The 27227-nt window shown below is 53.1% G+C and overlaps 11 protein-coding genes across 11 annotated transcripts; 5 read left to right on the top strand and 6 right to left on the bottom strand.

Moving 5' to 3' along the window:
* Positions 1-186: 186 nt before the first annotated feature.
* LMH87_006186 (uncharacterized protein) lies at positions 187-970 on the top strand (the record flags this gene model as incomplete). Its single annotated transcript, XM_056204032.1, has 2 exons — positions 187-427; positions 504-970. The coding sequence occupies 2 exons, from the start codon at positions 187-189 to the stop codon at positions 968-970; spliced, it is 708 nt and encodes a 235-aa protein (XP_056059429.1).
* A 518-nt stretch (positions 971-1488) lies between these two features.
* Positions 1489-3209, top strand: LMH87_006185 (uncharacterized protein; the record flags this gene model as incomplete). Its single annotated transcript, XM_056204031.1, has 2 exons — positions 1489-1823; positions 1919-3209. 2 exons carry the CDS (start codon positions 1489-1491, stop codon positions 3207-3209), a joined length of 1626 nt encoding a protein of 541 aa, XP_056059428.1.
* A 1019-nt stretch (positions 3210-4228) lies between these two features.
* LMH87_006184 (uncharacterized protein) lies at positions 4229-5680 on the bottom strand (the record flags this gene model as incomplete). Its single annotated transcript, XM_056204030.1, has 1 exon — positions 4229-5680. The coding sequence occupies one exon, from the start codon at positions 5678-5680 to the stop codon at positions 4229-4231; it is 1452 nt and encodes a 483-aa protein (XP_056059427.1).
* Positions 5681-9255: 3575 nt separating this feature from the next.
* LMH87_006183 (uncharacterized protein) lies at positions 9256-10185 on the bottom strand (the record flags this gene model as incomplete). Its single annotated transcript, XM_056204029.1, has 1 exon — positions 9256-10185. The coding sequence occupies one exon, from the start codon at positions 10183-10185 to the stop codon at positions 9256-9258; it is 930 nt and encodes a 309-aa protein (XP_056059426.1).
* A 1132-nt stretch (positions 10186-11317) lies between these two features.
* On the top strand, positions 11318-12596 carry LMH87_006182 (uncharacterized protein; the record flags this gene model as incomplete). The annotated part of the gene is made up of 3 exons (XM_056204028.1): positions 11318-11355; positions 11444-12302; positions 12366-12596. 3 exons carry the CDS (start codon positions 11318-11320, stop codon positions 12594-12596), a joined length of 1128 nt encoding a protein of 375 aa, XP_056059425.1.
* A 107-nt stretch (positions 12597-12703) lies between these two features.
* On the bottom strand, positions 12704-14488 carry LMH87_006181 (uncharacterized protein; the record flags this gene model as incomplete). The annotated part of the gene is made up of 4 exons (XM_056204026.1): positions 12704-12825; positions 12879-13944; positions 14005-14238; positions 14321-14488. The coding sequence occupies 4 exons, from the start codon at positions 14486-14488 to the stop codon at positions 12704-12706; spliced, it is 1590 nt and encodes a 529-aa protein (XP_056059424.1).
* Positions 14489-19102: 4614 nt separating this feature from the next.
* On the top strand, positions 19103-19942 carry LMH87_006180 (uncharacterized protein; the record flags this gene model as incomplete). Its single annotated transcript, XM_056204025.1, has 1 exon — positions 19103-19942. The coding sequence occupies one exon, from the start codon at positions 19103-19105 to the stop codon at positions 19940-19942; it is 840 nt and encodes a 279-aa protein (XP_056059423.1).
* A 241-nt stretch (positions 19943-20183) lies between these two features.
* LMH87_006179 (uncharacterized protein) lies at positions 20184-20719 on the bottom strand (the record flags this gene model as incomplete). Its single annotated transcript, XM_056204024.1, has 2 exons — positions 20184-20595; positions 20649-20719. The coding sequence occupies 2 exons, from the start codon at positions 20717-20719 to the stop codon at positions 20184-20186; spliced, it is 483 nt and encodes a 160-aa protein (XP_056059422.1).
* Positions 20720-21555: 836 nt separating this feature from the next.
* On the top strand, positions 21556-22664 carry LMH87_006178 (uncharacterized protein; the record flags this gene model as incomplete). The annotated part of the gene is made up of 2 exons (XM_056204023.1): positions 21556-21901; positions 21997-22664. The coding sequence occupies 2 exons, from the start codon at positions 21556-21558 to the stop codon at positions 22662-22664; spliced, it is 1014 nt and encodes a 337-aa protein (XP_056059421.1).
* A 152-nt stretch (positions 22665-22816) lies between these two features.
* LMH87_006177 (uncharacterized protein) lies at positions 22817-23857 on the bottom strand (the record flags this gene model as incomplete). The annotated part of the gene is made up of 2 exons (XM_056204022.1): positions 22817-23685; positions 23773-23857. The coding sequence occupies 2 exons, from the start codon at positions 23855-23857 to the stop codon at positions 22817-22819; spliced, it is 954 nt and encodes a 317-aa protein (XP_056059420.1).
* A 634-nt stretch (positions 23858-24491) lies between these two features.
* LMH87_006176 (uncharacterized protein) lies at positions 24492-27117 on the bottom strand (the record flags this gene model as incomplete). The annotated part of the gene is made up of 4 exons (XM_056204021.1): positions 24492-26774; positions 26834-26871; positions 26924-26978; positions 27091-27117. The coding sequence occupies 4 exons, from the start codon at positions 27115-27117 to the stop codon at positions 24492-24494; spliced, it is 2403 nt and encodes an 800-aa protein (XP_056059419.1).
* Positions 27118-27227: the final 110 nt, after the last annotated feature.

The raw sequence follows: 27227 nt of genomic DNA, 5'->3' as shown, positions 1-27227 counted from the left end.
TGGCCGAACAGCCAGCCTTATGAGGTGCGACGGGGCCCCGGTGCCCAGCAATTTAGTGGCTTATTATGTACTTGTAGATATTTAGCATCGCCGTTCCCCGTTTTCGTTTCTGTCGGTTCCTTTTTCTACGATTTAAGATTTCAAATATTCTTTCCACCGACCTAAGGCTCACCCTACAAAGTCATCATGCGTTTCAGCCTCGCCGCCCTCGGGCTATTCTGCGCCGCCGCGTCGGCAACTACAGAGGCCACCGGAGACTTTGACTCCATCTTCAAGCCCGAAAAGGACCAGATTGTCAAGGCCGGCAGCACGGTCGACGTTGCGTGGAGCATCAAGAACAAGGATCTGTACGGAGACGTCAAGGTCGACATCCAGGTGTACGCCGGCAAGGACGACAAATCGCTTGTCCTGAAAGACACCGTCGCAAGTAAGTTTAAAAGCACAGATACCCGCGCAGTTTTGAACGCTGGACATGCACGCTAACCATTTCCTCCTTTGTAAAGCCAAGATTGACAACTCGGACCTCAAGTACAAGTGGAACGTGGACTCGGCGCTCGGCTCCGAGAAGACGTACGGCCTCCGGATCCAGCTCAGCTCGAACGAGACTGTGTACCAGTGGTCCAACCATTTTACCATTAAGAATGAGGGAGGCAGCGGCGGCAGCACCACCGGGTCGTCGACGGCTTCCAGCACAGAGTCTGCCACCAGCAGTTCCTCCAGCACCAAGACGATGACGAGCGCGGCGACTACTTCCGCCAGCACGAGCACGTCCAAGAGCGAGCACACAACGACTGCGCCTAGCTCCGCGTCGGCTACTAGCGCCACGACGCCGACGACCAACGGCACGACTACGGCTGTGAGCACCGTCACGAAGAGCCCGACCCCCAGCCAGGGTGCCGCTGCCGGGTTGACGGCCCGTGCAGGCGTGGCGGGTGCTGTTGTTGGATGTGTGGCGTTGATGGCTTTTTAAAAAAATAAAAAATAAAAAGCACACGGGTGTTTATTCGCTTTGATATACTATATAATTTAATTTTCAAGTGACGAGGTAATCTGGCATCTATTTTCAGTCTCCAAAGTGTCCAGTCTTCTTACTATTGCCTGTTCGCCCGAAAAGGTGAACCGTTGACTTTAACCCTGAGCAGCTGGTGGCAGACTCGGTAGGAAAAAAAATTTGATCTTACGATATAGACAGTGGGTGAAACTAATGCTCTGATTAATTCATGTATTTTTAATACTTTCAAGTGAGTCGATAACCGTGAGTGTTCGTGGCATGTCTGTACAGCAAATAGCAGGTGGGTGACACTTTTGGCAGATGCGCCTCGACCCGCTCCGCCCAGCCTGCGCCAGCGCCAAATTGCAAGCGACAGCTCTTTCAACCACCATCCACCAGCCATTACACCCCTCTTCTCATCATCATCACCACACCTCTTCTCCGCCGCTCCCAATTGAACCCCCTCGACGGGGAGAGAAGAAAGGGAACAGACAAGAATGTCGCTCGTGCGGGAGTTCCTAGGCGCGATCCGCGAGCAGGTGCGGCAGCAGCAGGGCGACGCGCTGCGGTCCTGGCTGCAGGTCGACTCGAGCGCGGGCGCGCAGTACCACAACCTGGGCGCCCAGCTGCGCGCGCACTTTGCCACGCCGGCGAGCGTCGACAAGGTCGTCGAGGCGTGTCTCCCGCAGGACGACGTCGACGATGTCCCCGAGGGCCAGGCGACGGCGTGGCCGGGCCTGCAGTCGTTTATCAAGGACTACCTCGTCTTCTGGCGCGACATTGACTATGACGATTTGCTGGGCGCGCATCAGCTGCTGAGCGGTCTCGTCAAGTGAGTTTCACTTGTCATTTTTGCCAATCTCATCATCTTCTTCTCCTTCTTTTCATTCTTGTTTCTTGACGTGCTAACCATCTCAACAAAACCAGCTCCTGCGCAACGGCCTTTGCGCACCCTTCCTACGGCGCCATGCTGCTCCAAACCAGCATGTCCCTCTCCGAGACTCTCGCCCGTCTCACCATGATGCTCAGCCGTCGACCAGACCTCATCCGGCAGCTCCGCGCCCGCGGCGGCAGCGGCTTTGACGAGGACAAGTCCGTCGCGGAATCCTCTGCCGAAATTATTCAAAAAATCTTCACCACCTGCTTGACCGACCGCTCCTCCGGCGGCCGGCACAGCAAGCCCGAGGGCAAGAGGACCGGCGTCTACATGTTTGCCAACCTTGTCCTCAAGCTGCTCTTTGCCTGCCGCCGGACGCACCTCGCCAAGATGATCTTTGTCAACATTGCCAGCATCTCGCCGCCGCTGTCCCTCTACCCGGCCGCGCAGCGCGTCACCTTTCTCTACTACCTCGGCCGCTTCAACCTCGCCAACCACCACTACCGCCGCGCGGCGCTGTGCCTCGAGGCCGCGTACCTGCAGACGCCCGCGAGCTTCCGCGCCCACCGCACCACCATCCTCGCCTACCTGGTCCCGAGCAACATGCTGCTCGGGCGGTTCCCCTCGCGCGCGCTGCTTGCCCGCCCCGAGGCCGCCGCCGCGCTCGCGCCCGTCTTCCGCCCGCTGTGCCAGGCCGTCGCCGCCGGCAACTTTGCCGCCTTCCAGGCGCACCTCGCCGCGCACGAGGCCTGGCTGCTCGAGAGGGGCCTGCTGCTGCCGCTGGCGTCGCGCCTGCGGCCGCTGCTCTGGCGCGGGCTCAGCCGCCGCGCATTCCTCCTGACCTACGTCCCGCCCGCGGATGCCGCCTCGTCGCGCAAGGCCGCCACGCTCGACCTCGCGCACCTGCACACGCTGGCCGTGTACATGCAGCGCCGGCTCGAGGGGTGGCTGCCGTCGCGGCCCGGCTCGGCGCACCACCGGCCGCCGCACGGGAACAAGCTCCTCCTGCGCGCCGTGTCCAACAGCGTCGTCGACGCGGGGCTCTCGACGCTCGCGCCGCCCCCCGGCGGCCCGCGCAGGCTGCGGCCCAACGAGGGCATGGTCTGGGGCGGTGCCGAGGTGACGTACGAGCACGTCGAGACGGTCGTCGCCGCGCTGGTGCAGCAGGGGCTGCTGCACGGCTTCGTGGCCCACGGCCAGGCGCGCTTCGCCATCATGGGCGCCAAGGCCAAGGGCAGCCCGCTGCTGGCGGGGTGGCCCGACGTCTGGCAGGCCATCCAGAGCCGGCAGTACGAGGAGCGCTTCGACTTGGACGAGGTGCCTGGCTGGGTCAAGGGATGATGAGAAGATGGGAAAGGGGGAGGGGAAGCCGGGAGAGAGAAAAGGACATTTTGTACAATACGAGCATGATACCCAGCGATTATATCAAAAGACGGTGGCAAATACCCTCTATTTATAGTCAGCATTGAGATGTATGAAAAATGAGCACGACGTGGAAGCACAAGTTGAAAGGACATATTGTTTTAAAAAGTTTTTTTTATTTTATTTGTTCCCATCTTCTCAACCATCATCATGAAAGAAAAAAAACTAATTCTAAAATTGGAAACATCTTCGCTCCTACATAATTCGTAAGGCAACCGTCTCAGCTTCCCAAAAGGAAAGCAGTCGAGGTGGTAGAAGAGTAAATAAAAAAGGCAGTGGTCCTGGCAGACCACGCCCGAGGAAGCTCATTGCTTCAGGGATATAAAACTTCAAGCCGTTCGTCTCCGTGATAAAGTAAAAAAGAAAAAGTAAAAAGAGTCAAGTCCTGTTGGCCATTAAAGTAATTGGCACAATTTTTCTCCATTACCATCTCTCCAAAAGCTCCGTTGGAAATTACTCCAAAAAGTTAAAAAAAAATCAAATAAAAAATCTCCAATGCTGTAAATGGGGTATCGACCGTGAGCAAGAATGGTAAATGCCTTTAGCGCAAAGCTAATTGGCCATGTTGTTCCGGCAAGAAACAAAAGAAGTGTAAAGCAAGATTGGCCCTCCTGTTGAGGGAGAAGCGTCAATACAACAACATCATCGAAGGGATAAATGTTTGGCTGATATATGGCAAGAGTGAAAAAGTCCAAGTGGACAAGGTATAAACGGTAAAGGAGGCCCAGCTCGAGCAAACAAGCTGCAAGTAGCGTCGGCACGAAGAGAAAGCAAAATAACAACCTCCACCAGCCCAAAGCATCTGTAGACGCGACTTCAGCTAGCCGGTGCCACAAGATGTTGGGCAGAGGCACAAAAAGTGTAAAGCAAAGAAAATTGTGCAGGTTCGAAGACGATGGCTAGCCACGGGCTAGTCGGCGGTCGCTTGCGTTTTGTTTCTAGTAAAAGCAAGCAGCGGCGACCACCGCAAAGACAAGACTAACAATGGCAGTGCTGCCCTGCTGACGTCCAGACTCATTCTTCTTGTCCTTGGTGGTAGGAGTGGCCTGAGGGCTACTTGGAGATCCTGCATAGGTGCTGTTGGCGGTGTGGGTGGCGGTGCTGTTATTCTCTTCGTGAAAGATACCAGGCTGCACGGTGGGAGTCTCGCTGGTGGTAGACGAAGGCGTGCTGACAGTGGTAGTAGTAGTGGTGGTGGTGGTGGTGGAGGTAGTAGTGGTGTGAGAAGAGGTGGTAGTGGTAGTCCGCGTGCTAGAGCTGGTAGTAGTGCTGGTGCTGGTGCTGGTCGGCGTGGGCGAAGGGGTAGAGCTGTGAGTCGAGGTGGTGGATGGCGGAGGCGGCGTGGAGGAGCTCGTTGACGAGGATGAAGAAGAAGAGTCCTGGGCGGCAGCGGCGTTGCCAAGAGCGGGGGCGGAAGAGTGACCGCCAGAGCCATCAAAGGCAACAATGTGAGCAGAGCCGCCCTTGGGGACAGTGACGACACAGAAACTGGCGCCTCCAGCGCCACTGGCGAGGTTGTTGCTCTTGATCTCACCCTCTTCTGAGATTTCACAGGGAAGGCCGTTGCAGCCACCATCAGGGCACTCAATCTTGACACCAAAGCCGGGCTTGGTGCTGAAGAGGGCGGAACTCTTCCACATGGGGTTGATGGAGAGCTGGACAAAGGTCTGGCCGCTAGCATCCGTGTTGGCACCGGCGACATAGTGGGCCCAGTTACCGAGAGGGTTAGAATCCGTGCCCCAGATGCATCCCTCGGAACCAACACCGGGACCGTTGATGTAGAAGTGGGCAGCTGTCTTCTGCCAGTAGGAGATGCCGGGAACCGCGAGGGTGGACATGGAGTCAACAACGGTGGGAATAAGCATGGCCTCGTTGCCGGGCAGAACAGTCTGGCAGTAGGAAATCTTCTTGCCGCATTTGTTGATGGCCTTGACGGTACCGGTGCCGGGGACGCAATTGGGCTCGCCCGGGAAGGGCTTCTTGATGTTGCCGTTGTCGTCGCAGAAGAGACCACCGTTCATGGAGGAAGGATAGGTGTAGGTCGAGTCGGGCTGCCACTGGTTCATAACCATGCCCTCCTTGCAGGCGATGGGGCAATAGTGGCCGGGTTCGCAGGACTGATCAGGGCTCATAGCCCAGCCGGCATTCTTCTGGTCCGGGGTGACGGCGACGAGGTTGGGGTCGTCGGTAGGAAAGGCGCAGGTGCCGCGCTTGACGACCGAGGAGACGGAGCTGGGGGGGCTCTCGAGAGCGCGGTGGTGCTCATGGTGCAGGTGCGTGTGTCGGCGCGCCTGGTGGTGGAGGTTTCGGTGAAGGACCGAGGCGTCAGCGACGGGCGCGAGAATGACGACGGCCGAGGCGACAAAGGCCTGCAGCGTAGCGAGCTGCATGGTGACGGTTGTCTGGTTTGCGCGAAAAGTATTGCGTGGAAATGGAAATGAAGGTGAGCTCGTCTAGAGCTGGACTGGTGCGGGAGCCAAGACGCGAGGCTGCAATGGCAAGGAGATGCGGCGAATATGGATCGCGATGTCGTCCTTGTCGGAAGCGTAGTTGGTTATAATGTGCGAAAGCGAAGGAGCGTCGAGAGCATTGAAGCCAAAGTCGGGGATAATTGAGAAGCGGTCGGATGTAAACAAGCGAAGCGTGTGGGCCGTCGGTGGTTATAAAGAAGGGAATTGGACAAGAGCCGGTACCAAAGGAGCGAGTCGACGAAGAATTAGAATTTTCCGTCTGGCGGCAATTGAACGGGGAAGAGAAAGGCAAAGGAAGGACGAAGCGTGGAAAGACGGTGGAAGATCAAACGAAAGGAGTGTGAGGGCGAGTCGAGACGAGGTTGAGTGCCAGGAGGTACCGGTGGATGGAAATCAGGGCGGGGGCGGCAGCTGGACGGGCGACGAGGATACCTACGGGGAGAAATTTGTGGGCCTGGCTGGGGCTCGCTAGGGAGGTCTCGAACGCTGAAAGAGAGCAGCAAGCGAGAGGAGCGTGAGAAAGAGCAGGTTGGCAGGCAATTTAGAGGACAAGGGGGTCACTCTGGGGTACCGCGAGGAGAGGGGGTACCTGAAATTGCGGACGGGCTGGCCTGGGGCACTCCAGCACCCTATTCGACCGTGTGGCCCTGTGCAATTTACTGATGGTAATGGCGCTGGGCCACTGTCTGGTGTCTGCCCAAGGACTCGAGTGAGCCTTGGGGAGCCAGCCTGTGCCTGTGCCTGTGCCTGTGGCTGGTCCCAGCGGTACCTGTCCACCTGTCCCAGCTGTCCTGTCAGGCACAGACAAGGCACGCAAGGGTACCTGCATGTTGGTGGACAAATAATGTGCCACATTCTTCCAATCGGACGCGGGCCGTCATCTCCCCCAAACGACTACCCGCCAATCATAGCGCGCCCTCGCCAGCGCGGAAATGAGCTGTGGATCTGTCGCGTGGGCCGTTTGGCGCCACAGGCAATCGTTGGTGTCATTGACTGACAACTGTTGACCCGACGCTGTCTCTTTTTTTTTTTTTTTTGCTTGTTTCTTTCAGCCTGTGTTGCACAATTCCTTTTATCCCCTCACATGTACCACTTTGTGCTTCTTGTACCTTGCTTTGTGCACTGTACAATCCCGCTACATCACCGCCTCGACCCAGCCAGCCGGGCAACTAATAAAACAAGCTTCTAGCCCGGCGCCTGAATGCGACTCTGTTCCTAGCCGGCCAAATGAGTCGCGTCCCATGTCTAGGTCGTTTTAGCTTCTTTCCAAATTTTATTCTCTTCCAGACATTCTCGTCGCACGTCGTTCGGGTCATAGATCGTCTGCTGCTACACATCCACGCATCATTCTGCCAAAAGAGGCCCTGCGCTGCATAGCTGCCCCGTCACAAGCACATACTCGCCGCCCCCGAGCACCAGGCTTCGAAACCTGCACAGGCACGCACGGCAATGCCTGCAACGCGCACATTGACACGGGCCCTCTTTCTTTCATTCATTCATTGTCCGTAACGACCAGACAGCCCCAGTTACCAACACCCGAGAAGCGCTCGCGTCAGCATCCCTCCCCACGTGTGTGTAATTGTCAAATTGGTGGCACTGGTCGCTGCAACATTTGAACAAGAGCCGCAGGGCAGACCTGGACGCGCCCGCAACTAATTACGAACCCTGGTACCTGACCCAACTTCCAGTTTGAGTCGGTGGCTTTTAGACTTTGTTTCGTCCTGCCCAAAAAGGGATGCAGCCCTGCAGCTTGGCCCAATCTGTCCAGTTGGCGAGTTTGACTTCTTGTTGGTCGGCCATGGAGCTTTGTTTACGTGCCTCCCTCCCGCAAAAACGACCTCTCTTTTAGCGTCCTTCATTGTTGACGTGTCGCACGCGACCATTTCGACAAATGTGACTCTCGCACTCTGGGTTGTCTGGCTACTCCCATTATAATCCGAGACAACACCGAGGGATGGAAAGCAATAGTCGCAGAGCCGCATCCGGCCAAAGATCAAAACAAATCCATGCCCGAAACCCTCAGGACCCCGTGCAAAAGAGCATCAATCATGAGAAGTCATCACAACGCTTGCGCCTTGGAGCATTGGCCCTTTCATGATGCCAAGACTCAAAGCTCAAACTTCTTTGAGCCCTCGTGGTATCAACTAGTTATCCCTTCACGTTACCAGGCCATTGCTGCAGGGTCTGTTCTCTTCCAAGTGGACCGGCCCGTTGCTCTCGCCCAACTTTATTCCTTTTCCATTTACACGTTGTATTGCTCCCCGCGCCTGGCTGCGTGGCGTACGCTGCAGCGGAAATTCCTGTGAAACAGGCAATTTATCCGGGGAGAAAGAAGCAAAGCGCACCGGCAAGTTTCGTTGGTCCCTCGAGCGGCGCATCGTTGCCAAAGCGCCACCCCCAGGAAGAGGCCGTGCATGCTCCTTCATTCTGCGACGGCAGCGGGAAAGGAAAAAATTCGTCGCGCGTTCCGTTGCGTAGTTTGCACGGGCCACATCTTGTAACAAGTGACGGACGCTCAAAATTAACTATGTAGCTCTCTCTCTTGGGCCGTGGTAGCTGTGCGCGCTGGGCCGACCCGTCGTAGGAAAACGCGCACTGGTGCTTGGTTTTAAATCACTGAATAAATGCCGCTTCGTAGCAGTGGCGCTTGGCGACACGACTGCGTTTCACCGATGATGCAAGTGTGCTTGTACAGATGAAATCTCTCTCAAGCCTGGTGTCTTGTTGCCTTTTTGCGGCATTTTGTCTTCGAAACCGGCCAAGTATATTCTGTAAAGAGTTGTGACGAAACGGCGGCAGAAATCCACACTCATGTATCAATTGCCGTGATTGTTGGCTCCCCTTTCTGCGCAAACCCTCTTCCGTTCCAATAGACTGCTTGCTGTTCCATAACCTTGACACCAACTACTTGTCGCCGAGGGAGTCTCACTCCCTCTCGTCAACCACTTCTGGGTACTCGCCCGTCGCAAGGCCACCACATATTGCCAGGCCCGCCCGCCACCTACCCTACACAAGAAGACAGCTCGACGACGGCCTATCTGCATCTATTAGATCTCGCCTAATTAATTAGCAACTCTTGTAAAACCCAGTCAAATTGCTGAATGTGTTCGTTTGAAAGGTGACGCTGCACGATATATTTATGCTGTCTGGACCTGGTCCTATTGTTTGGTTTGGCTATAACTTCCAGGCTCTGGATTTTGAAACCGGCTTTAGTGTTGTGCCTGCAGAATGCCAGGGCCAAGAATATGATAATGATGGAACAAACCTCTCGCCGCTGGGTGATTCTCCTTCGGTATTCTGGAAGGAATACATGTACTGTCCGACACCGTTTTCATTTACATGAGACGATCAGCGGAAGGTGGACTGCCAGATACACGAGACGACCCGACCGCATTGTGTTAATCAGGGCAAGGTCAACGGACCAATCGATTATGGCTTCGTTTCCCACGATACATAAAGAGTTTAACACTTCTCAAAAGTGACAACGCCGTCACTCACTCCCAAAACTCCTGCGCCTCTTGCTCCTCCTGGCCTATCCGTGCTCCAGGTCGGACCAGCCACCAACCTCTTACGCTGATGATCCTTCTCCTTTGCGTCACTGGCTCATGAAAACCCTCATCCTCCACATTTTGCGTTCCATCACCTGGCAGCAAGTCGGCTGCCGTCTTCATCTGTCGACAAATCACCCTCCACTCCACGGGCATGCTCTCGCCCCCGAGCTGCGACAGGGCCGTCCCCGGATAGTTGACCAGCGCGCCATTGGTGACCTGCACCGGCATCCTCTCCCACGGCACTTTTGTCCCCTCTGGTAGCGTTTCCAAGCTGCAACTGTACTTTTCCGCGCCATATGGCTCGCGCCCTGACGGAACGCCGCCGGCATGCCGCACGCGGGGCAGCACAAAGCTCATGGTCTCCGCGCTCGGACAATGCAGCAGCAGCGGCTCCATGGCCATCTTCCACTGCTGATGATGCATGTTCTCGCCGTCTGGTAAGCGCGGGACATCGCGGAACCAGGCGCGCCACTCGAGCCCAACGTGCAGGACGCGATTCAGACCATGAACGTTGATCGGCGTCTTGGCCTTGAGGCAGTGCCGCATGTTGCGATCCAAGTATAGCATATCGCGTTGGGGATTGAACCATGGCCCCGCGGAAGGCTTGCCCGTGCAGGTTTTACTGCCTGAGAGGAGGAACCCGCGTGATAGAACAACGGCGCGCGACTCGTGGCAGATTCCGTGAGCGATGGGCGGCGCATGTCGAATGTGAAAGCTGAATAGCTGCTCGTTCCGCTTGGTGCTGTTGGTTATCCGTGGAGTCTGCGGAACTTCTGTGAGATCGCTGACGTGAAAGACGCGGCGGTCAGGGAGTGTCGCTTCCCAGACGAGCAGTCGGACCTCTGGTGGGAGCCGTCCCAGGTCTAAGACCATGGTGGCGGTATTGGCTCAATGGCGCATTTTTGACACGGTACAACAGCAAATGGAAAGTGTGTCTCAGAAGAACAATGGTGATATTATTGCATGCGGTGTGAATGCAGATTTAAATCCCTACCCTGTGACCGCGAGGCATCGAACATGAGGATACCGCCCAGGCAGCAACAAAGCAGGACGCGACTGCGGGACTCAGCACTTTTGTACAACTTTGATTTTGGGAAGTCTTGAATGGGTGACGCGCGTCGAGTAGCTGAGATATACCAATGTTAGCTTGAATTTCTTTTTTTATTCCCCCCCTTTCCGCTGGACCAGGTTTCGCTTACACGGCCTCATCGACATTGAGTTGCTGGAGTCCACAGTGTCATCGAAAGTGGAGCACTTCGCATTCCCAATTAGGAATGCGAAATCTTTGAGGCGCTTCCCACGAATCGAAGTAGCGTTGCGCTGAACTAGCTGGCGGAAATCCGCTCGAATTGGGGAACACACGCGGCGTCCACCACCGTCAGGGTGTAGATCCGGGTAGTTTTAAGCCCCGGGCTCCCGTGACAAGGCTCTTTACCTGTAAAAGAGCCCTACCCGTCTGTAATTACATGGCTTCATCTCCAATGAGAGCAGCTGCGTTTTCCGATCTGGAGTCTGCAGGGTCAGGTGGGTGTGTATGTGTCGAAAAGACTGCGTCACGCCATCTTATATCGGTGCCTAGCGGACTTGGCTATTCTTCTAATTTGCCACACTTCGCGATTCAAGCTTTTTGATCCCAAAAACTGCTGCCTGGTTAATCGTAAAATAGGCATCTGAATGAGACATGGAATATGTGGGGCGAATCGTCAGGTGTAGCCGCAACGTTTGTTTCCGCCGAGCACCAGTCTTGGCTGGTAATTATAGTGGTGCCTGCTATTCGTAATCGTTGGATATGAGGTATCGGACAGGTAGAAAGACCCGCCTCTTAATATGCTGATGTGTGCCGCTGCCCTCTTGAACTGTTTTGCGTGGTGCCTCGACTCTACACCTCGTACTGCAAAGTCCGCATTCTAAAAACCGTTCTCTTCAACTTCCACCAACTTCGACATCGCTGAATAGTAGATCTGGTCAAATAGTTTACCAAGTCTTTGCTTCTCTCTCTGTAATCATGGAGGAAGAAGTTGCCGCTCTCGTCATCGACAATGGGTAAGCTTTCCGAACCCCAAACGGTGCTCCTTGGCCACATGAAGCTCCTTGATATGCTGCGAATGACCTCAGGCTGATTCAGATACAGCTCTGGCATGTGCAAGGCTGGTTTTGCCGGTGACGATGCACCGCGAGCCGTATTCCCCTCGATTGTCGGCCGTCCTCGCCATCATGGCATCATGATAGGCATGGGCCAGAAAGACTCCTATGTCGGCGACGAAGCCCAGGCCAAGCGAGGCATCCTCACCCTGCGCTACCCCATCGAGCACGGCGTCGTCACCAACTGGGATGACATGGAAAAAATCTGGCATCATACCTTTTACAACGAGCTTCGCGTGGCCCCTGAGGAACACCCCATCCTGTTGACCGAGGCGCCGATCAATCCCAAGTCAAACCGCGAAAAGATGACGCAAATCATTTTCGAGACCTTTAATGCCCCTGCATTTTATGTCCAGATTCAAGCTGTCTTGTCCTTGTACGCCTCCGGTCGCACCACGGGCATTGTGCTCGACTCTGGCGATGGCGTCACCCACGTCGTGCCTATCTATGAAGGATTTGCACTCCCGCATGCGATTGCACGTATTGACATGGCAGGGCGTGACCTTACGGATTACCTCATGAAGATTCTGGCCGAGCGTGGGTACGCCTTCTCGACCACAGCTGAACGCGAGATTGTCCGTGACATCAAGGAAAAACTGTGCTATGTGGCGCTTGATTTCGAACAAGAGATCCAGACAGCCGCACAAAGTTCGAGCTTGGAGAAATCGTACGAGCTACCTGATGGACAGGTCATCACCATCGGAAATGAACGCTTCCGTGCTCCCGAGGCCTTGTTCCAACCATCTGTTCTTGGTCTCGAAGGTGGCGGCATTCACGCGACCACGTTCAACTCCATCATCAAGTGTGACGTCGATGTCCGAAAGGACTTGTATAACAACATCGTCATGGTGAGTATTTTGCGCTGTGGCACTTCTGATATATAGAACGGTTTCGACTAACAACCTCTTTAGTCTGGTGGCACCACCATGTACCCCGGCCTGGCCGACCGCATGCAGAAGGAGCTGACGAACCTCGCGCCGACATCGATGAAGGTGAAGATTATCGCCCCGCCCGAGCGCAAATACTCTGTGTGGATCGGTGGATCGATTCTGGCCTCGCTTTCGACATTCCAGCAGCTCTGGATTTCCAAGCAAGAGTATGATGAGGCCGGTCCTTCCATAGTCCATCGCAAGTGTTTCTAAGACAATTGAACGCTGTCTCAATCAGCTTCTGTGGCGAACGCTGAGAAATCTCATTCGGATAATTCTGTCTGCGCAAGTTCATCTGCAGCATGAATAGTTCAAACGGATCATATAGTCTGGGCGACGGACAACGTTAGCACCCCGATATGCTCAGCTGGTCGGTAGTTGTCCAATGAGAGCTTCCCTTTTTGGTAGAAAAAAATCCAGTAGCTAAATTCTTCGCGAATCTCTTAAGCGAGAGTGAGTTTTGGTCGTAGGTGATAGATCATCAGCCAATATCACCGTGACTAGAACTGCCCAGATACATGCTCAATCCCCGAAGCTCGAGTTCGTTGAGGATGAGGTCCTCCATGGCGCCGATTCTCGCCCCTGCCCACCAACACCTCCCAGGATCCAGCAAGACTCGCGCTGCGCGATAAAAATGCAAGAGCAGGACCAAGGCACGCGTATCTCTCCTTTGCACAAGGTCAGTAAAAGGACCGCAGCAGAGAATCGGAAATCCGTAAATAAGCTGCTCAATGTCGTTGTGAATAGCCGCGAGCTCGGCCGGCATTCTTGGATTCGAAATGGATGACAGAGTCTGGCAGTGTATCAGGGGTGATATGCGACGAACAACGTATGCAAAGGAAGACCGAGCTTCCGAGGACCGCGTGCTTTGCGCGGAAATGGCAAGTGAATTGTCGAGTGGGGCGGAGTTGCTGGTTATTCTGGTGACCTCCTCTTTATACTGCCGCAATTTCTCAGACTCATCGCACTGCACGAGCTTTTGTCCTTGTCGGGGATCGGCAGGTACGAGTTTACTCTCAAGGCCTTGGAGAAGGTGCCAAGCTCGATTGCTCGCGGGTTCATGGACAGTTGTGTTTGCAGTCAAGCTGCTAGATGTTTGACAGCGTGGGTCATCCCAAATATCCATTAATGGCTGCAGAAACAGGTCTTTGCTGTCGCTTTGTTGAGCGAGAGCATTTTCGATCGTGAGTCGGGGATGGTAGGTCATGACTTTGAGGAAGGCACTCCCCCCTTCAATGAGGGAGGGTATTGTTTGAAACCAAGCATGTGTGATGCCGGAGCTGGCAAGTAATAATGGATCTTGGACCAGAGCATCAACGGTGCTCGCATCGTCCTGAAGAAAAGAGAGGTCGAACCACGAGATGTAGTTTATCAAAAGAGCCGCGCCGACTATAGCTTCGGCGTTGTCCTTGGTGAGGGTCTTGGATAGACTTTGCCGAAACAGCGAAATCGACCTGGGCATCAACCAGCTGGCAAGATCCGAGTACTTTGTGCTTTGCGGACGGAGCGTGGATAGGTGCATTGCAGAAGTACACAGCATGGAAGTCATGACGAAGTTTTCCTAGGGAAATAGCCATTAGCCTCGGTCTTTCAGGAGGGATACTGCCTGCGGTCTTCGTACGTGAAATGCATGCTGCATGATCACAGGCCAGATCTCGGGATAGACCAATGTCGATCGAGTGTGCTTTTCCCAGTGGTGAAACAGCTCGAGCTGCAATAGGCTCATTTGCGAAGTTGTACTCAATCCCAAGCCAGTTGCAAGTCTCGGCTGCCTCGAAGCGTTTTCTCTGCTGACCGGCGAGACGCACTGAATGCCGCGCTTGAGGCAGCTGCTGCAAGGTTGACGCTCATCGCACTATGCTGGTTGTGAGCTCATATCCGGCAAGAGATTCTTTCAGATTTGCAAACGGCGTAATTTGCTTTCGGGGAGAATCTACCTTGACTTTTCGGAGCTTACATCCGACACAGCCCCGGCGGCTTTTCTTATGACGCCGAATCTGCCGTTGCTCTCCAGCGTCGATCGTTTGCGCGACGAGGATGGGGCGTGTCTTGCCTGGCTTCAGTACGCTGTTGATAAATATGGGTGATTTGGATTGATCCGCCATTGCTAAGAAGATCGACAGCCTAGGGCGAGATGGTATGGTGAATCTGGGGTAGCATGTGCATGCCGAAGAATGGAGGTAAAGCAGCGATGAGGGTGACGACGACAGTTCAGTGGACAGGCCCAGGCGTTGTTAGGCGGTTGCAACGCCCCACTGAAGCAGTCGCCGGCCGGCTAATAACCCCAGCATTGGCATTGGCTGTCTTAATGCGCAAAGAGTTGTTTTTGCTTGTTTAATTTAAAATGTTATTGTCCTGTTCCATAGTAATTCTATTGTTAGAATTTCGTTTCACGGAGAGCGGATTTCCCTGTCCTTCGCGCAGTCATTTGGTGACAACGCCAACGGTTTCCGAATTCGCAGTCAGCAAGTAGAAGCGAAGTCGGGTTATTTGCCAATACACACGACCATGAGCATTAGAAAATATCTCGCGTCGCCCACTTCTCATCATGCTCCTTTCCAATTGAACGCCAGAAGGGCCTCCTTAGAGTTTCAACTCGCTTTGGAGCTGCAACAATTGTCGAGCCTCATTTCCATTCACGTACAAAACGGACACTTCGACGTTTATTGTACCGACCAACTCAGTCAATTTCTTTCACTACGCAGCTGATATACACCTTTGTTCCAGTTCAACAGGTACTACTCCGTTAAGAAGAAGAATAGATACTTGAAACTGCCTGTATGGCCGCCTTAGCAAGGTCACTCGACGCCGGCCACTCTCCCGACCACAGTCACTCATCTACGGCCCAGACATGGGATGGAGGTCTCTTTACAGATTATGCAGTGCAATTGTACGATACATGTGTGCATAATTTCTATTAATAGTTTTACTTGATCAAGCGTTTTAGCCGAGTGGCAGTAGCTTGGCGCCATTCCGTTGCTACCATGTATTTTTTGTTGTCCGGCAGCTTCCTCAACTACATGGCAGGTGTGCCGCTGGCTCTTCCTCACCTATATTTCTCATTTCTAGTTCGACGCGTGTCCTCTATAGAAGCAGGCAGGTGGTAATCTGGCCGCATCGGCGCATCTAGGCCCCTTCTGTTATTTTCGGCCTCGTCAGAGATGAAGTCGTGCCTGTGTTTAGCGGCAGACTTGACACCTACCGTCCGCCTTCGCCGCTCTTGCGCAATCGTTGTGGGCGCACCTGACCCGTTTGTCATGTCGTCTCCCGTGCCTGATCCTGCCGAAGTTTATTTTGCGAGCAGACTGAGAGTTCGATGCAGTTAGGTACTTGGCAAATTCGCTTAATGCTAAGGGAAAACCCGAACTGCGCAGCGATGCACGTCCATCGTGGTCCCAGGAAGGACCCTGCCCGCCGAATTTTAAGAGCATTTGGCCATGTAACTTCTCAGGAGCCCTCTATGTAGTTGCTTATGGGAAAGCTAGCGTGATCGCAATTGCTCCATTGCCTCGGTTGACATTCGCTTGATCCAGGTTTCCATCCATTTCGTGATCTGCCACCTTCGCTTTTAGAGTCTTCTCGGCCAATGTAAAGAAAGAAGTAGCCTGGCTGGTATTGGCAAGAATCACTATTTATTTGCGCTCTCCATCCGTGATGCAACATTTTCGTTCCCTTTCTTTCATCATTGACCAAGCTCTTCTTCACCCGTTACCACGCTGATCTCTACTTCACCTCGTCTTTCACCTCGTCTGCTAAGTCTTTATCCTGTCCACGCTATTCTCCCCTGTCGACTTACCAAATTTGCCAACATATCTGTCATCTTGCTGCGGTATCTTTCTTGACTCGCTTGACGCTGATGTTCTTAGGCCACCGGTGCTTTGCCAGCCGGATTTCTCTTCTCAACATCCAGTTATCCAGTCTTGCGTCGTTCTGAGCCTCGCTCAATATCGACCCTTTTGTCCTGCTGCTGCCCAGCCCCCCACGACTTGCTGCTGCTTTCATATGAGAACTATCTTTCTCAACTCTGTGCTCTGTGACGGAAGAAACGTTCGATTTCCTTTCGACGACCAAAAACTAGCTTTGCAATGCTCTGTTTGGTATGTGCACGAGCAATGACCAGTTTGCGTTTGTACTAAGAAGATACAGCTCGCATCTGCATTCATTCCTGTGAATCAAAATTCGAAACCTCAGACTTGTGTATCAAGGTCATCACTGGTATGTGTATCGCACCCAACAGTTTGCCTTTTGCTAAGAATATTTAGCTTCTGCCCAGTTGATCCTGGCCAAATTCACCTGGCCGAGGACCATCAAGGCAAGTACCCCTCCCCGTGATTATATCCTGTAACAGTTATCCCTTCCGATGCTTGAAGCATTTGTGGAAATTGGTGGAACTTATGAGGGAGCTACTTGCCAGCCTTTTGGCTGACCGTAACTTCTCCTGCCCCGGCCCTCTAGGAACAGTAGCCTCAGGCTCGAGTCGACAGTCGGCATCTCCAAAGCATCGACACAGTCCTCGAATCAACATCATCGGCTTACCAAGGATCTTCCAAAATCGACAGTCGGCATTGAAGAACCAACAACGAAATCGTCGATTCATCATTTTTGACCCATCAAAGCTTTCTGGATATGCGAAACGACTCAACCGTGCTCAACACACTGTTGCACTCCATCTCAAAATCGCTGCGATATTCGAGGGGCTTCCCACGAGAACAACTGCAGCCATTCGATGATCACAGGCTCCGAATCGAGAAAAACGGAAGCAAGATGTTAGGAAAGAAAAAGAAAAATGTAAGAGAACAAGAAGAAAAAATAATAATAATGAGAGAGCAAGAACTGACCCCTTGGGCTGACTACACTGTCAGACAGTCAACATAGCCGTCCAAGAACCAGCCAACACGCTGTCGAATGGTCCTAGAATTGAAGAAGAAGCCGACTCAAATTTGAAAGAGAAAAAAAAAACGCTTACCAGACCGTGCAATCTGGCATCCGAAATCATCACATCTCTGTCAGTACCAAACCTTGTCCTTGTCACCGGCCGCACTCGATCGAACAGAAGCCCACTCCGTCGAGCAGACTGGCACTTGCCGTCACGAGCCACATCTGCCGTTGTTTCAATCGATGTCGAGCAAAATGGTGTCGCGCAATATGACAAGAGAACTACATGAAAGCAAGAAGTGTATAGCAGAAATCGGGAAAGACTGGTACTATCGTGGCTGCGACTTGTTCTTTCGGATGTCGGAATTTGAAATGATCGAAGGACTCGGCTGAGGATTACCATTTATTTGGCAGTTAAAGCAAAACAAGCTAGATGAAATCAAATTAGTTCTTTTCCCCTCCCAATCGATACATCATACCTCGAGTAGCACATTCAAGAGCGATCATCTAGCCGCTGCGGAATATTTGTTTTGGGTTAGTACCAGCACCTTGATGGGCGGAGCCTCACCAAACACCCCAGTGCCACGACAGAGGCTTGCTGTGTGGGCGTGCGCTGCTTTGATCCTCTACACCACGTGTTGTACAATGCCCAGGTCGACAGTGTTTCAAATATTCGAAGAAATGCAAACTCGAAAGGCATAACAGGTCTTGAACTGAAGCTTGAGAAAAAAGAAAGGAATAGGGGGGAGGGTTTTGACACCTTCGTCTGTCAAGTGAGTCGCGTCACCACATACCGAAGAACACAAGCCTTAAAGTAGTGCTACTGTGCCTTTCATCTCAATGGTACACTTGATGTAGTATCGTATGACGAATAGTGAGCTTTTGGCAAAGAGAGAGGCAGGTTGACTAAGGGGCAGGGAAGCATTTTATGGTCGATTCGCTTCGATGATTTGGTGGCTTGAGCCAGCGACGCACTCCTCTTGCGTGAGGGCAGAGTCGCCACACAAATGACAGTTCCATATTAACTTGAAGCGTCATAGATACTATTTTACCAAAAGCTTTTCCCATGCCTAGGCTCGGAGCTCAGCGCCCGCTCTATTCCCGCCCGTAGTGCACCGACGCCACGTGGCTGGCCTCGTGGCACATGTCGAGAGAGCCTTTGCAATGAAAAACTTTGATCTGATAGTCAGAATCTTACTGAGACACGGACGGGGACAAGTGAGCTACTACGCCCGCAAGGAAAACACAATTTCGGGGCTATTGACCGAAGACTCCGACTTGTGTTCTTGTATGGTTGACACCAACGACTGCTATTATTTGCTTCGCGAGACTAAATACTCTGTTAATCAAGCTACGAACAAGCTATTGCACATTTTTCCCCCATTGTTTTTATAACCTTGAGGTATTTCTAACACTCATGAACTGTCTTTGTAGGTGAATCAAGTGTGTGTAAGTGTGGTGTCCTGCAGTTGTACGTGGGATGACCATCCCCCGGGGCTAATTAACTAAATCAAGTGAAATGTAGTTAATACATAAGTGCACCAGGCAGAACCAGAGAAGCGCCGTTTTCTGTGCCAGAAGCCTACCATCCTGCGGATCCGTCGTGTTGTACATCCAAACACTGCCACCCACCAAACAAGTGTAAAAACAATTAAAACATATACATAGCAACGAAATCTTTGAATTGTTGAAATCTCAAGGAGCCGTTCTATATCAGTGTTGCGGCTGAGTAGCTATATAGCCGGACATATGTTTTTCCATCCATCTGGGTTGAAGCTTGCCTCAGTGTAACCAGCAACTCTGTCACTACGACAACCTTTCAACTACAATAGCAATACCTCGCAATGAAGGTAAACCACGCCAAGTCTCGAGATGGCCATCATTTGGCAATAAATAACAGCTTCCTGCGACGATATCTCACACTTGCTGCCCTCAAGACCACATCTCGATTCTATAGATGGGATGGTCCCTGTGTCCCAATCTTGAGCAGAATTATTGTGAAAAAGGGCGAAAATGTCTACCTTGAAGAAGCAGCGACCATGGCCTTCGTAAACGATCGGACAAAGATTCCAGGGCCCCGCGTGCATTGCTCATTCACGCACCGAAACAAAACCTACATCGTCATGGAGCGCGTTCGTGGCAAAAACCTGGCTGACGCACTCCCAAAACTATCCGAAGCACAGCTTGAGTGCATTTTGGCGGAACTTCGAGGTGTTCTGGAAGAGCTGCGCGCCCTCCCAGCCCCGGAAACTGCAATACAGAGCTGCTTGGGAGGCTCCCTGCGGGACTCTCGTATTCCTCGACCGGAGCCAAGATTTGGGCCGTTCCCTTCGACGCAGGCGTTTCATGAATGGCTACGGGAGGGACTCGGGCCAGACCAGAAGCCTCGGTACGTCGATGATGAGAAGTGGGCCGACATCCAGCGGATGATAGCTATGCAGAATCAGAAGTGGGAAATGCCAGTGTTTACCCATGGCGATCTCAACCCTTTTAACATCATCGTCCGTGACGGGAAAGTCGAAGCTATTATCGACTGGGAATTTTCAGGCTGGCTTCCACGTTACTGGGAATATACGTCCGTTTGGCTCGGCAACAAGACCAGAATGGCATGGCAAAATATGGCGGCGAAATTCATTGACCCTTGCCCAAATGAACTTGAAATGGAAACTATTAGGCAGAGGTGATGGGGGGACTTTTGACCTGGTATTCCTAGCATTAGTGGACGTGTGGGATAACTCTGCGTCTGGTGAACGGAACAAGCAGACTTGACATGATTGCGCGATGTTATAGAGTCATGTATATCAGCGGGTTGGAATGCTGACTCTTCAATGATACTGGTAATATTTTCCATAATGATTAATTGCAATTCGCCGCCTCCGCGCTCATTCCACGATTTCTTTTTGCTCCATCATGTCCCACGTGGGTTTAGACTCTAATGCCTGGTCTGCCTCCAAGTATCTCCCTGATGCAGCCTTCTTCTCCACGTAGCGTCTCGCCTTTTGCTCTATCCTGCTCCAGTCCAGCTCTGAGGTTCCAACTGCGGAACGACTCCGAATTGGCGATTCTCGACAAGACATCCGCCATCCACGTTCGGCAGCGAAACTCGGGGTCGTCTTGAACCAATGGAGTTTCTCTCAAAATCTCCAAGAGTCGCTTTTCGTCTTCAATCTTTGCAACACGAATTCGCGCGAGGAGATTGTTGGTGCTCTTCACATTCTGTAGCTTGGTCTCTTCGTACGTCCAGCCTCGGAGGGGATAATTCCTGACGTTGCAACGCAAGCCACGAACCTCTTCTTTGCTCTCATTTTTAGGTCCGATGATGAAACCCCAGTGGTATCTGCTATTCATCAGTCCGACCCAAATAGTGGTGCGACATGGACGGCGTCTTACTTGCGTTCGTCGTTGTTGGCGACTCCGCTTGGGTAGAGCGCCACGTATAACCTGTTTTTGTTGGAGACCATTGGGCTTCCGAACTCTGAATCTGCTACTTCACATGGACACATTTTGACGAGGGCGCGATGTCGCTTTTTATGTCAAGCAGGCACTCCTCTGTTGCTCCTCATAACCTATAATAGCCAGCTCGTAGCCGCCTGTGCAGCAATCGAGGCTTGTGGTAGGCACCCTCTACTCAATTGTTTCAGTGTACCCTAAATTTTTTAACATATCCTTCCCTCTACAGTCGGTGGCGGTAGGGTGTGCCACGGGCAGTGGCCGTGTAAGCGCTGAGTGAACGGCGGACAGATTCTGCTGTGCCAGTGACACCGTCACACTGCCGGTCTTTGCGGCACTGCTGGCTATCAACGAGCAGTAATTTAGTGAGAACGCAGTGCGGCAGGAATGCCAGCTAAAGCAGCGCATCTGTGAGCGGATGATATTGAACAAGATGGCGTTGGAGGGTAGGCAAAGGATGCTACACAGACTGTTTGCCCTCATCGTGGAAAGGGCACCTGCATTTAGTGCCCCTTCCGCAGCCATGTTGGGTTTTGATATGGTGTGAGGCACAAGCCCTGCTCGTTGGTAAAATTCCGTCATGCAACCCGATGTGGTAAAAAGCGTCACCCCATGTCTCTCTAAGAAATCGGGACTATCGAGCGACAAGCGGGATCGTCGGTCCTCTTCCCGAAAACGGGTAAAAGTGTCAGCCAGGCTCAACCTGAGCTAGTCATGGGCGACTAACAAAACAGCAGTGATGAAATCTATAAAACCCGTCCGTTCGAACCGTCGAGAGTCCCCAAATCTGACAGATCAAAGCGCCCTCAATAATATCCCCTTCATTCGCATTCATCTTCTCCTCACCATGGTCACCCTGTCGGTTGCCCAGGCCTCTAATGCAAGCATTGCCACTCTTCCGTCCGGCATGGTGGCCGTCTTCGTCGGAGGCACTAGCGGCATCGGCGGACACGCCCTGAAGAGCTTCGCGGAGCACGCCCGGAGCCCGCTCATCTATCTCGTCGGCCGGTCGCAGGAAGCCGCCGACATCATCATATCCGACTGCACTAAGCGGAATCCCGACGGACGGTACATTTTTATCCAGTCCGACGTCAGCCTTTTGAACAATGTTGTGCAAGTTTGCGAACGGATTTTGTCAGAAACAAAGACTATCAATCTCCTGTTCCAATCACAGGGAGGCCTGCAAATAGACAGTGAGTTGTGCCCAACATCAGCAAAACCTCACTGTATATATATATATATATATATATGTATGTATAGGCGGGTAACTAATAGTTTGCTCTACTAGAGACGACAGAAGGACTTTGCAAAGCGTACGTCCTCCCTGTCACTTCGCGCATTCTATTTTCTCTCCGCCTTCTGCCGGCTTTACAGCGAGCGACTGGCCTGAAGCGAGTCGTCTCCGTCTTTGCCGCCGGCTACGAGGGCCCCTTTGATGAGAGCGACTGGGCCGAGTACGGCTCAAAGCACCCGATCGGGGCCCGTGGTCATATGGCCTCGATGATCACCATGGCGCAGAATACCCTAGCCAAGAGAGCCCCGGATGTAAGCTTCATCCACAACTACCCGGGCGCCGTCAAGACCAACTTTGGTAAAGATGCCAAGGGATTCATGGTGGCGGTGCGCACAGCGCTTGTGCTACTTGGACCGCTGTTCCTCAAGTATCGCTCTGTCGAGGAGTCGTCCGTGGTGCAGCTCTATGGCGCCACCAGCGCCGCGTTTCCGCCGGCGAATGGCGGCGCCGGCGCCGGGGTTCCTCTCTCGGAAGGAACGGTGGTGTCTGTTGGTGCTGATGGAAGACCAGGAAGCGGCAGCTATAACTTGGATGCCATGTGCGAGAGAGCGTCTGACGCAGTCGAAAGACGTCTTGCCGAAGCAAAGGAGAGTGGCGCAGAGGATCGGCTGTGGGCACATATTGTCGGCGAGATCAAGGAAAGAACAGGACAAGACTACTAAATGGCAGCATTAGCTTGATTGGTTACGTCGCTGTATGAACTAATAATAGTCCTTTTATAATAGCAAGATTGCTGGAATGAATTGGCAACCATGTTTTATCCATTGTTCGGTTTTCTCTACCTTGCAAAGATGAGCTCCAATCATGCAGAGAGTCACACAGAACTCGAGAGTGGTTCTTCTCCTCGAGCTACTCTCCATCGGTTGCTAGAGTCAATCAGACCTTGGCAGCCCCTGATCAGAAATCCCCATTTTCGCAGAAATCCCGAGGTAACTTCCCAGCTCTCCGGGAGGTGTGCATCACCCCACAAGATGAGGCCATTTCGATTCGCCGTGTAGTCGCCATCGTCTTCCCCCAGATACGTCACAGCTTCTGGGTCCTCGCCTGCTGCAGTGAGCTTCTCCGGACATGAAAGGCCTGCAACGAAACATGTCGGGTCCACGAGATTGCCAATCAGGTCCTGCAGGAGCTCGGCAAAGTCAAAGCTGCCCTCCCACGCAATCAGGCTATCGCGAAGCGCGGCAAATGGCACTAGGTCGATGCATGTCGCGTGGACCACAGTGCTCTGCAGCGGCGTGGGAGACAGAGAGCCGGGGATGTCGCCTGAGTTTTGGACGACGGCGGCACGACCGGGGAAGACCAGGGCCGGATGGGTAATTTGCAGCTCGGCCGCGGCGCTTCTCGTCAGATAGTGTGCACACGCCATGATTGTTAATTTGTTATCAAAGAGGCCTCGTAGGAGATTAACCTGAATGAGATGTAGCAAGTGGTCCTGGGTAGGGCAGGGCTCGAAGTGTCGTAGTTGCCGGGCCGCCACTCGTTGCGATGCTGTAGACTCCGGGCCTCTGTAGCTCAAAGTAAACGTTGGCGCAGCATTTTGCTGGTTGGAAACTGGCTTGGATGGAGCGTCATCGTGAAGATTGCACTCGTTGGCATCATGCTGATAGGCGTAGCGCCATTTGTCCACTTGGTACGGCCGCTGATTGTGGCCATTGAGTTGCGCCTCTTCCCGCTTGCGCGTTCCTGATTGTGTGCATTAGATTGGCCATTCTTTTGTATGAGAAACAAGGCGGCCGAGTGGGTAGCTGCAAGGCTCAGAAAAAAGCTTACTCCTTTGCCGTTGATTGATGCGGTTTTGCAGCCGCTTGCGCAACTTGCGTTCTTGGGCGTCATCGGCAGATTTGGCTGATTCCATCTGAGAGGGTCACGAGTACAAGTCTACTAAGTGGGCGAATGTCGGCTGCAGAGTTTAGAGCCTGGGATGGAGGATTGCAGTACACCAGGCGAAAGCTTCTTCGCACGTGCAAAGTGCCCGGAACTAACGTTGTTACCATGTCTTGTAAGGAGGGAAATGCCATTCACGAGGCTCCGTTGTGTCCGGCACGCTAGCTTCCGAATCAGGTGGCGTTCAAGGCTGAATTCCGTCGACAAAATTGCCCGCCAATTTTTGCCGCCTAACGTAGTGCGCCCGACCACTAACAACTGATTGCCTGAACCAGCAGCCACCGAAATAGCTTTCTTGCGCTCCTATTCACTTTCAGTATTCTTTTGTGTACTTTAGTTTAATCTGTTGCTTCTTCGTTACCCGTTCATTTCCTCTACCAACTTGCTCTCAACGTATCACTTACACTTCATATGGACGAGGTCACGGTGATGCCGACGTAGGCTGCTCCCAACAGGCTGTGAGATGGGTCAAATGGCTGCCAGTAATAATGTACATTGGATAATTACACGGGATGACGAGACGCTGACGCATACTAGCGTGCATCGTATCCTGTCTCTAAGCTTAACTACTGTACGTAAATCATACACTAATCGTACAGTAACCGTTATAGGCCCTTCTCGCGATGTCCTACTACACGCGCAAAGGAGTCAAAGGCCATGGTCATCGAGTGCCGGCCCGACGTCTTGCTCCGCAGATGATCGTCATAGTCCAGCATTTCCTTGTAGGGCACCTTGGCCACAATCTCCACCATACGCGCCGCTGAGCGCTTTCCGCGCAGCGACGTCACCGAGTCGTACGGGTCCGGCGGCGCATAGATTCTGCTCACGTCAATGAGCTCCTCACTGCCGCTTGACTCGGCAGTTCTGTCGTTCACCTCGAGCACCTGCCCTCCGGCGCCCGAGGAGATATCGTGCTGGACTGTTCCTGCGGCCTGCTCGGGGCATGTGATGTGCGCCAGCATGATCGGCTCCACGATGCCGATCTGACTCTTGTCAAACGAGTCGCGCAGGCTGCTCTGCACAGCCGTGCGAGCTGCCGAACTGAAATGACCGCCAGTGGGCGTCTCGCACGCGCCGTCGGTCGTGTCAAGCTCGACTGTCGCCAAGCATCCATGCAGCGGCGCTGCTCGGCGCGGTCCGCGAGCGAGGCCGGCAATGGCGCCGTTGAGGAGCTGTTGATGAGCCTCATCAATGTCAAAGTTCATCGAACCTTCGTCGGGTATCACAATATTAAACATGTTTCCATCTCGTTCAATGCATGACTCCTGTAGCGTTTCACGGTGGTGAGCTTCCAGCGGCTCTAGAGTCACGATGCAGGTTACTTTGCCAGCCTTGCTGGCTACTGGTCTGTCAAATACAATCCTTTGCGGCTGTGCAGGGACCATGACACTTTCTTTGTAGTCGACTTCGATGGGGCCAAATTCGGCATCAATCTTGTGCTTTTGCCTCATGTTGTGTAGCGAGACGTCCAAATGAAGTTTGCCCATGCCTTGCACGGTAAACTGCTCTGTCTTGGGGTCTCGGCTCCATCGCAGACTTGGGTCTTGCCGCGACGCATTCTCCAGTGCCACCTGTAACTGTTGTGCAGCCACATTGCCGTACGGCTCAACCTGTAAAAACGCGACTGGTGGGGGGATCTCTGGCGGCCGAACCTGCAGGCTACGTAGAGCGGCATGTGGAGGTTTGCTGTTTGTCGTTGTAATCAATGTATCTCCAGTTCGCGCCTTTTTTAATCCTCGAAGGGCACCAATTTGACCGACTGATAGCTCCTGTACATCGTGTGTCTTGTCGGCCGAAATTTGAAGAATACCCATCGGGCTCTCGCTGACTGCCATGTTGGTATTGAAGGTGGCTGCGCTTCGACCCAGAGTGCCGTGATAAACTCGCACAAAGCTGATGATCCCCTCCTTTGGATGCTCAAATACTTTGAAAACCGAAGAAATTGAAGCAATTTGCTTTGCCCCAGCTTGTTTCGAGTCGCCTTGCAGGGTGTCACTCAATTTGTAGTTTGCGCCGCTCATGCGAACACTGACGTCTGGTCTGTCGGACGGGTTGGGAAGATAGCTGGCAATGGCGTCCATCAGAGGCTCGACTCCAATGTGGCGAAAGCTCGAGCCAGCAAAGACCGGAATGGCACGGCCATCGCCGCTCTGGATAGTTCGACGAACGGCGTCCTTTATTATTGACGAGGGGATATCTGTGTTTTCGGCGAGAAACTCTTCCATAATGACGTCGTCGAATTCAGCCAATCCTTCAATCAGGTGTTGGCGGGCAATGCCTACTTCTTTGACAAGATCGGCATTTGATGATGCAAGCTTGCTCATCAGCTCCTCTTTCTCATATCTGACTGTCTTTTTGTCGTTGTATCGGTAGCCAATGAGATCAATAATGTCGATGACGCCAACAAACTCGTCATTCTCCCACCAGGGGATTTGGCACACAAGTGGCCATCCCTTGAGACGGCTGCCGATTTCAAGCACAGACTTGCGAAAAGAGGCACCTTCCCGATCCAGTTTGTTGCAATAGACGATACGCGGGATGCGGAACTCGTGGGCGGACCCCCATACACGCTCCGTATGCGCCTCGACACCTTTGACCGAGTCAATGATACAGACGGCGCCGTCCAGAATCGGCAAGCAGCGATCGACCTCGAATCGAAAATCTTGATGACCGGGCGTGTCGATCAGGTTGACTGTCTTGGGATTGGTACCCGTGGGGCAATTTTCCTTGCGCGGCCACGGAAAGGTGATGGCGGCCGATTGAATGGTGATGCCGCGCTCGCGTTCGAGGTCGAGAAAGTCGGTGACTGTGTTTCCGGAATCGACATCCCCGACGCGGGAAGTGACGCCACTGTAGAAAAGCATGCGTTCCGTCGTCGTAGTTTTGCCCTGTCGCGGACTGTCAGTAGGGCAGGACAACGCTGCCGTGCGAGCGAGGGGCGACGTACCGCATCGACGTGAGCAATAATGCCAATATTTCGGATGTCTTTCAATCGGTTGGCATGATAGTCTTGCGCTAAAGAGCTATAAACGGAGACTTTTCTGAGGCTGAGCGTCACTGCCGACCTGCAGCGGCCATGTGTCGCAGACAGCCTAGGGGTCACACGCGCGACAGCTAACATAATCATGGCGAGTCTCGAGAAGCCAGAGGCTTCGAAGAATTCATACAATCATTCGAACAAGCTTCTTACTGCAAATCACTTACAGTGCTTGTACTCACCCAGCACAGCATGCGTTTGTGTGATTGCGGGTGATGATGATCTTGCAAGCTCCGAGTCCAATAACGGCAGAATTCAATGCAGGCACCAATACAGGCAGGCGGTGGAATTAGCCTCTCAGGCT

This window comes from Akanthomyces muscarius, chromosome 1 (genome assembly GCF_028009165.1).
Source record: "Akanthomyces muscarius strain Ve6 chromosome 1, whole genome shotgun sequence".
NCBI classification, from domain to species: Eukaryota; Fungi; Ascomycota; class Sordariomycetes; order Hypocreales; family Cordycipitaceae; genus Akanthomyces; species Akanthomyces muscarius.
Note: the sequence above shows the minus strand (reverse complement) of the source record. Positions and strands in the feature narration are given on the sequence as shown.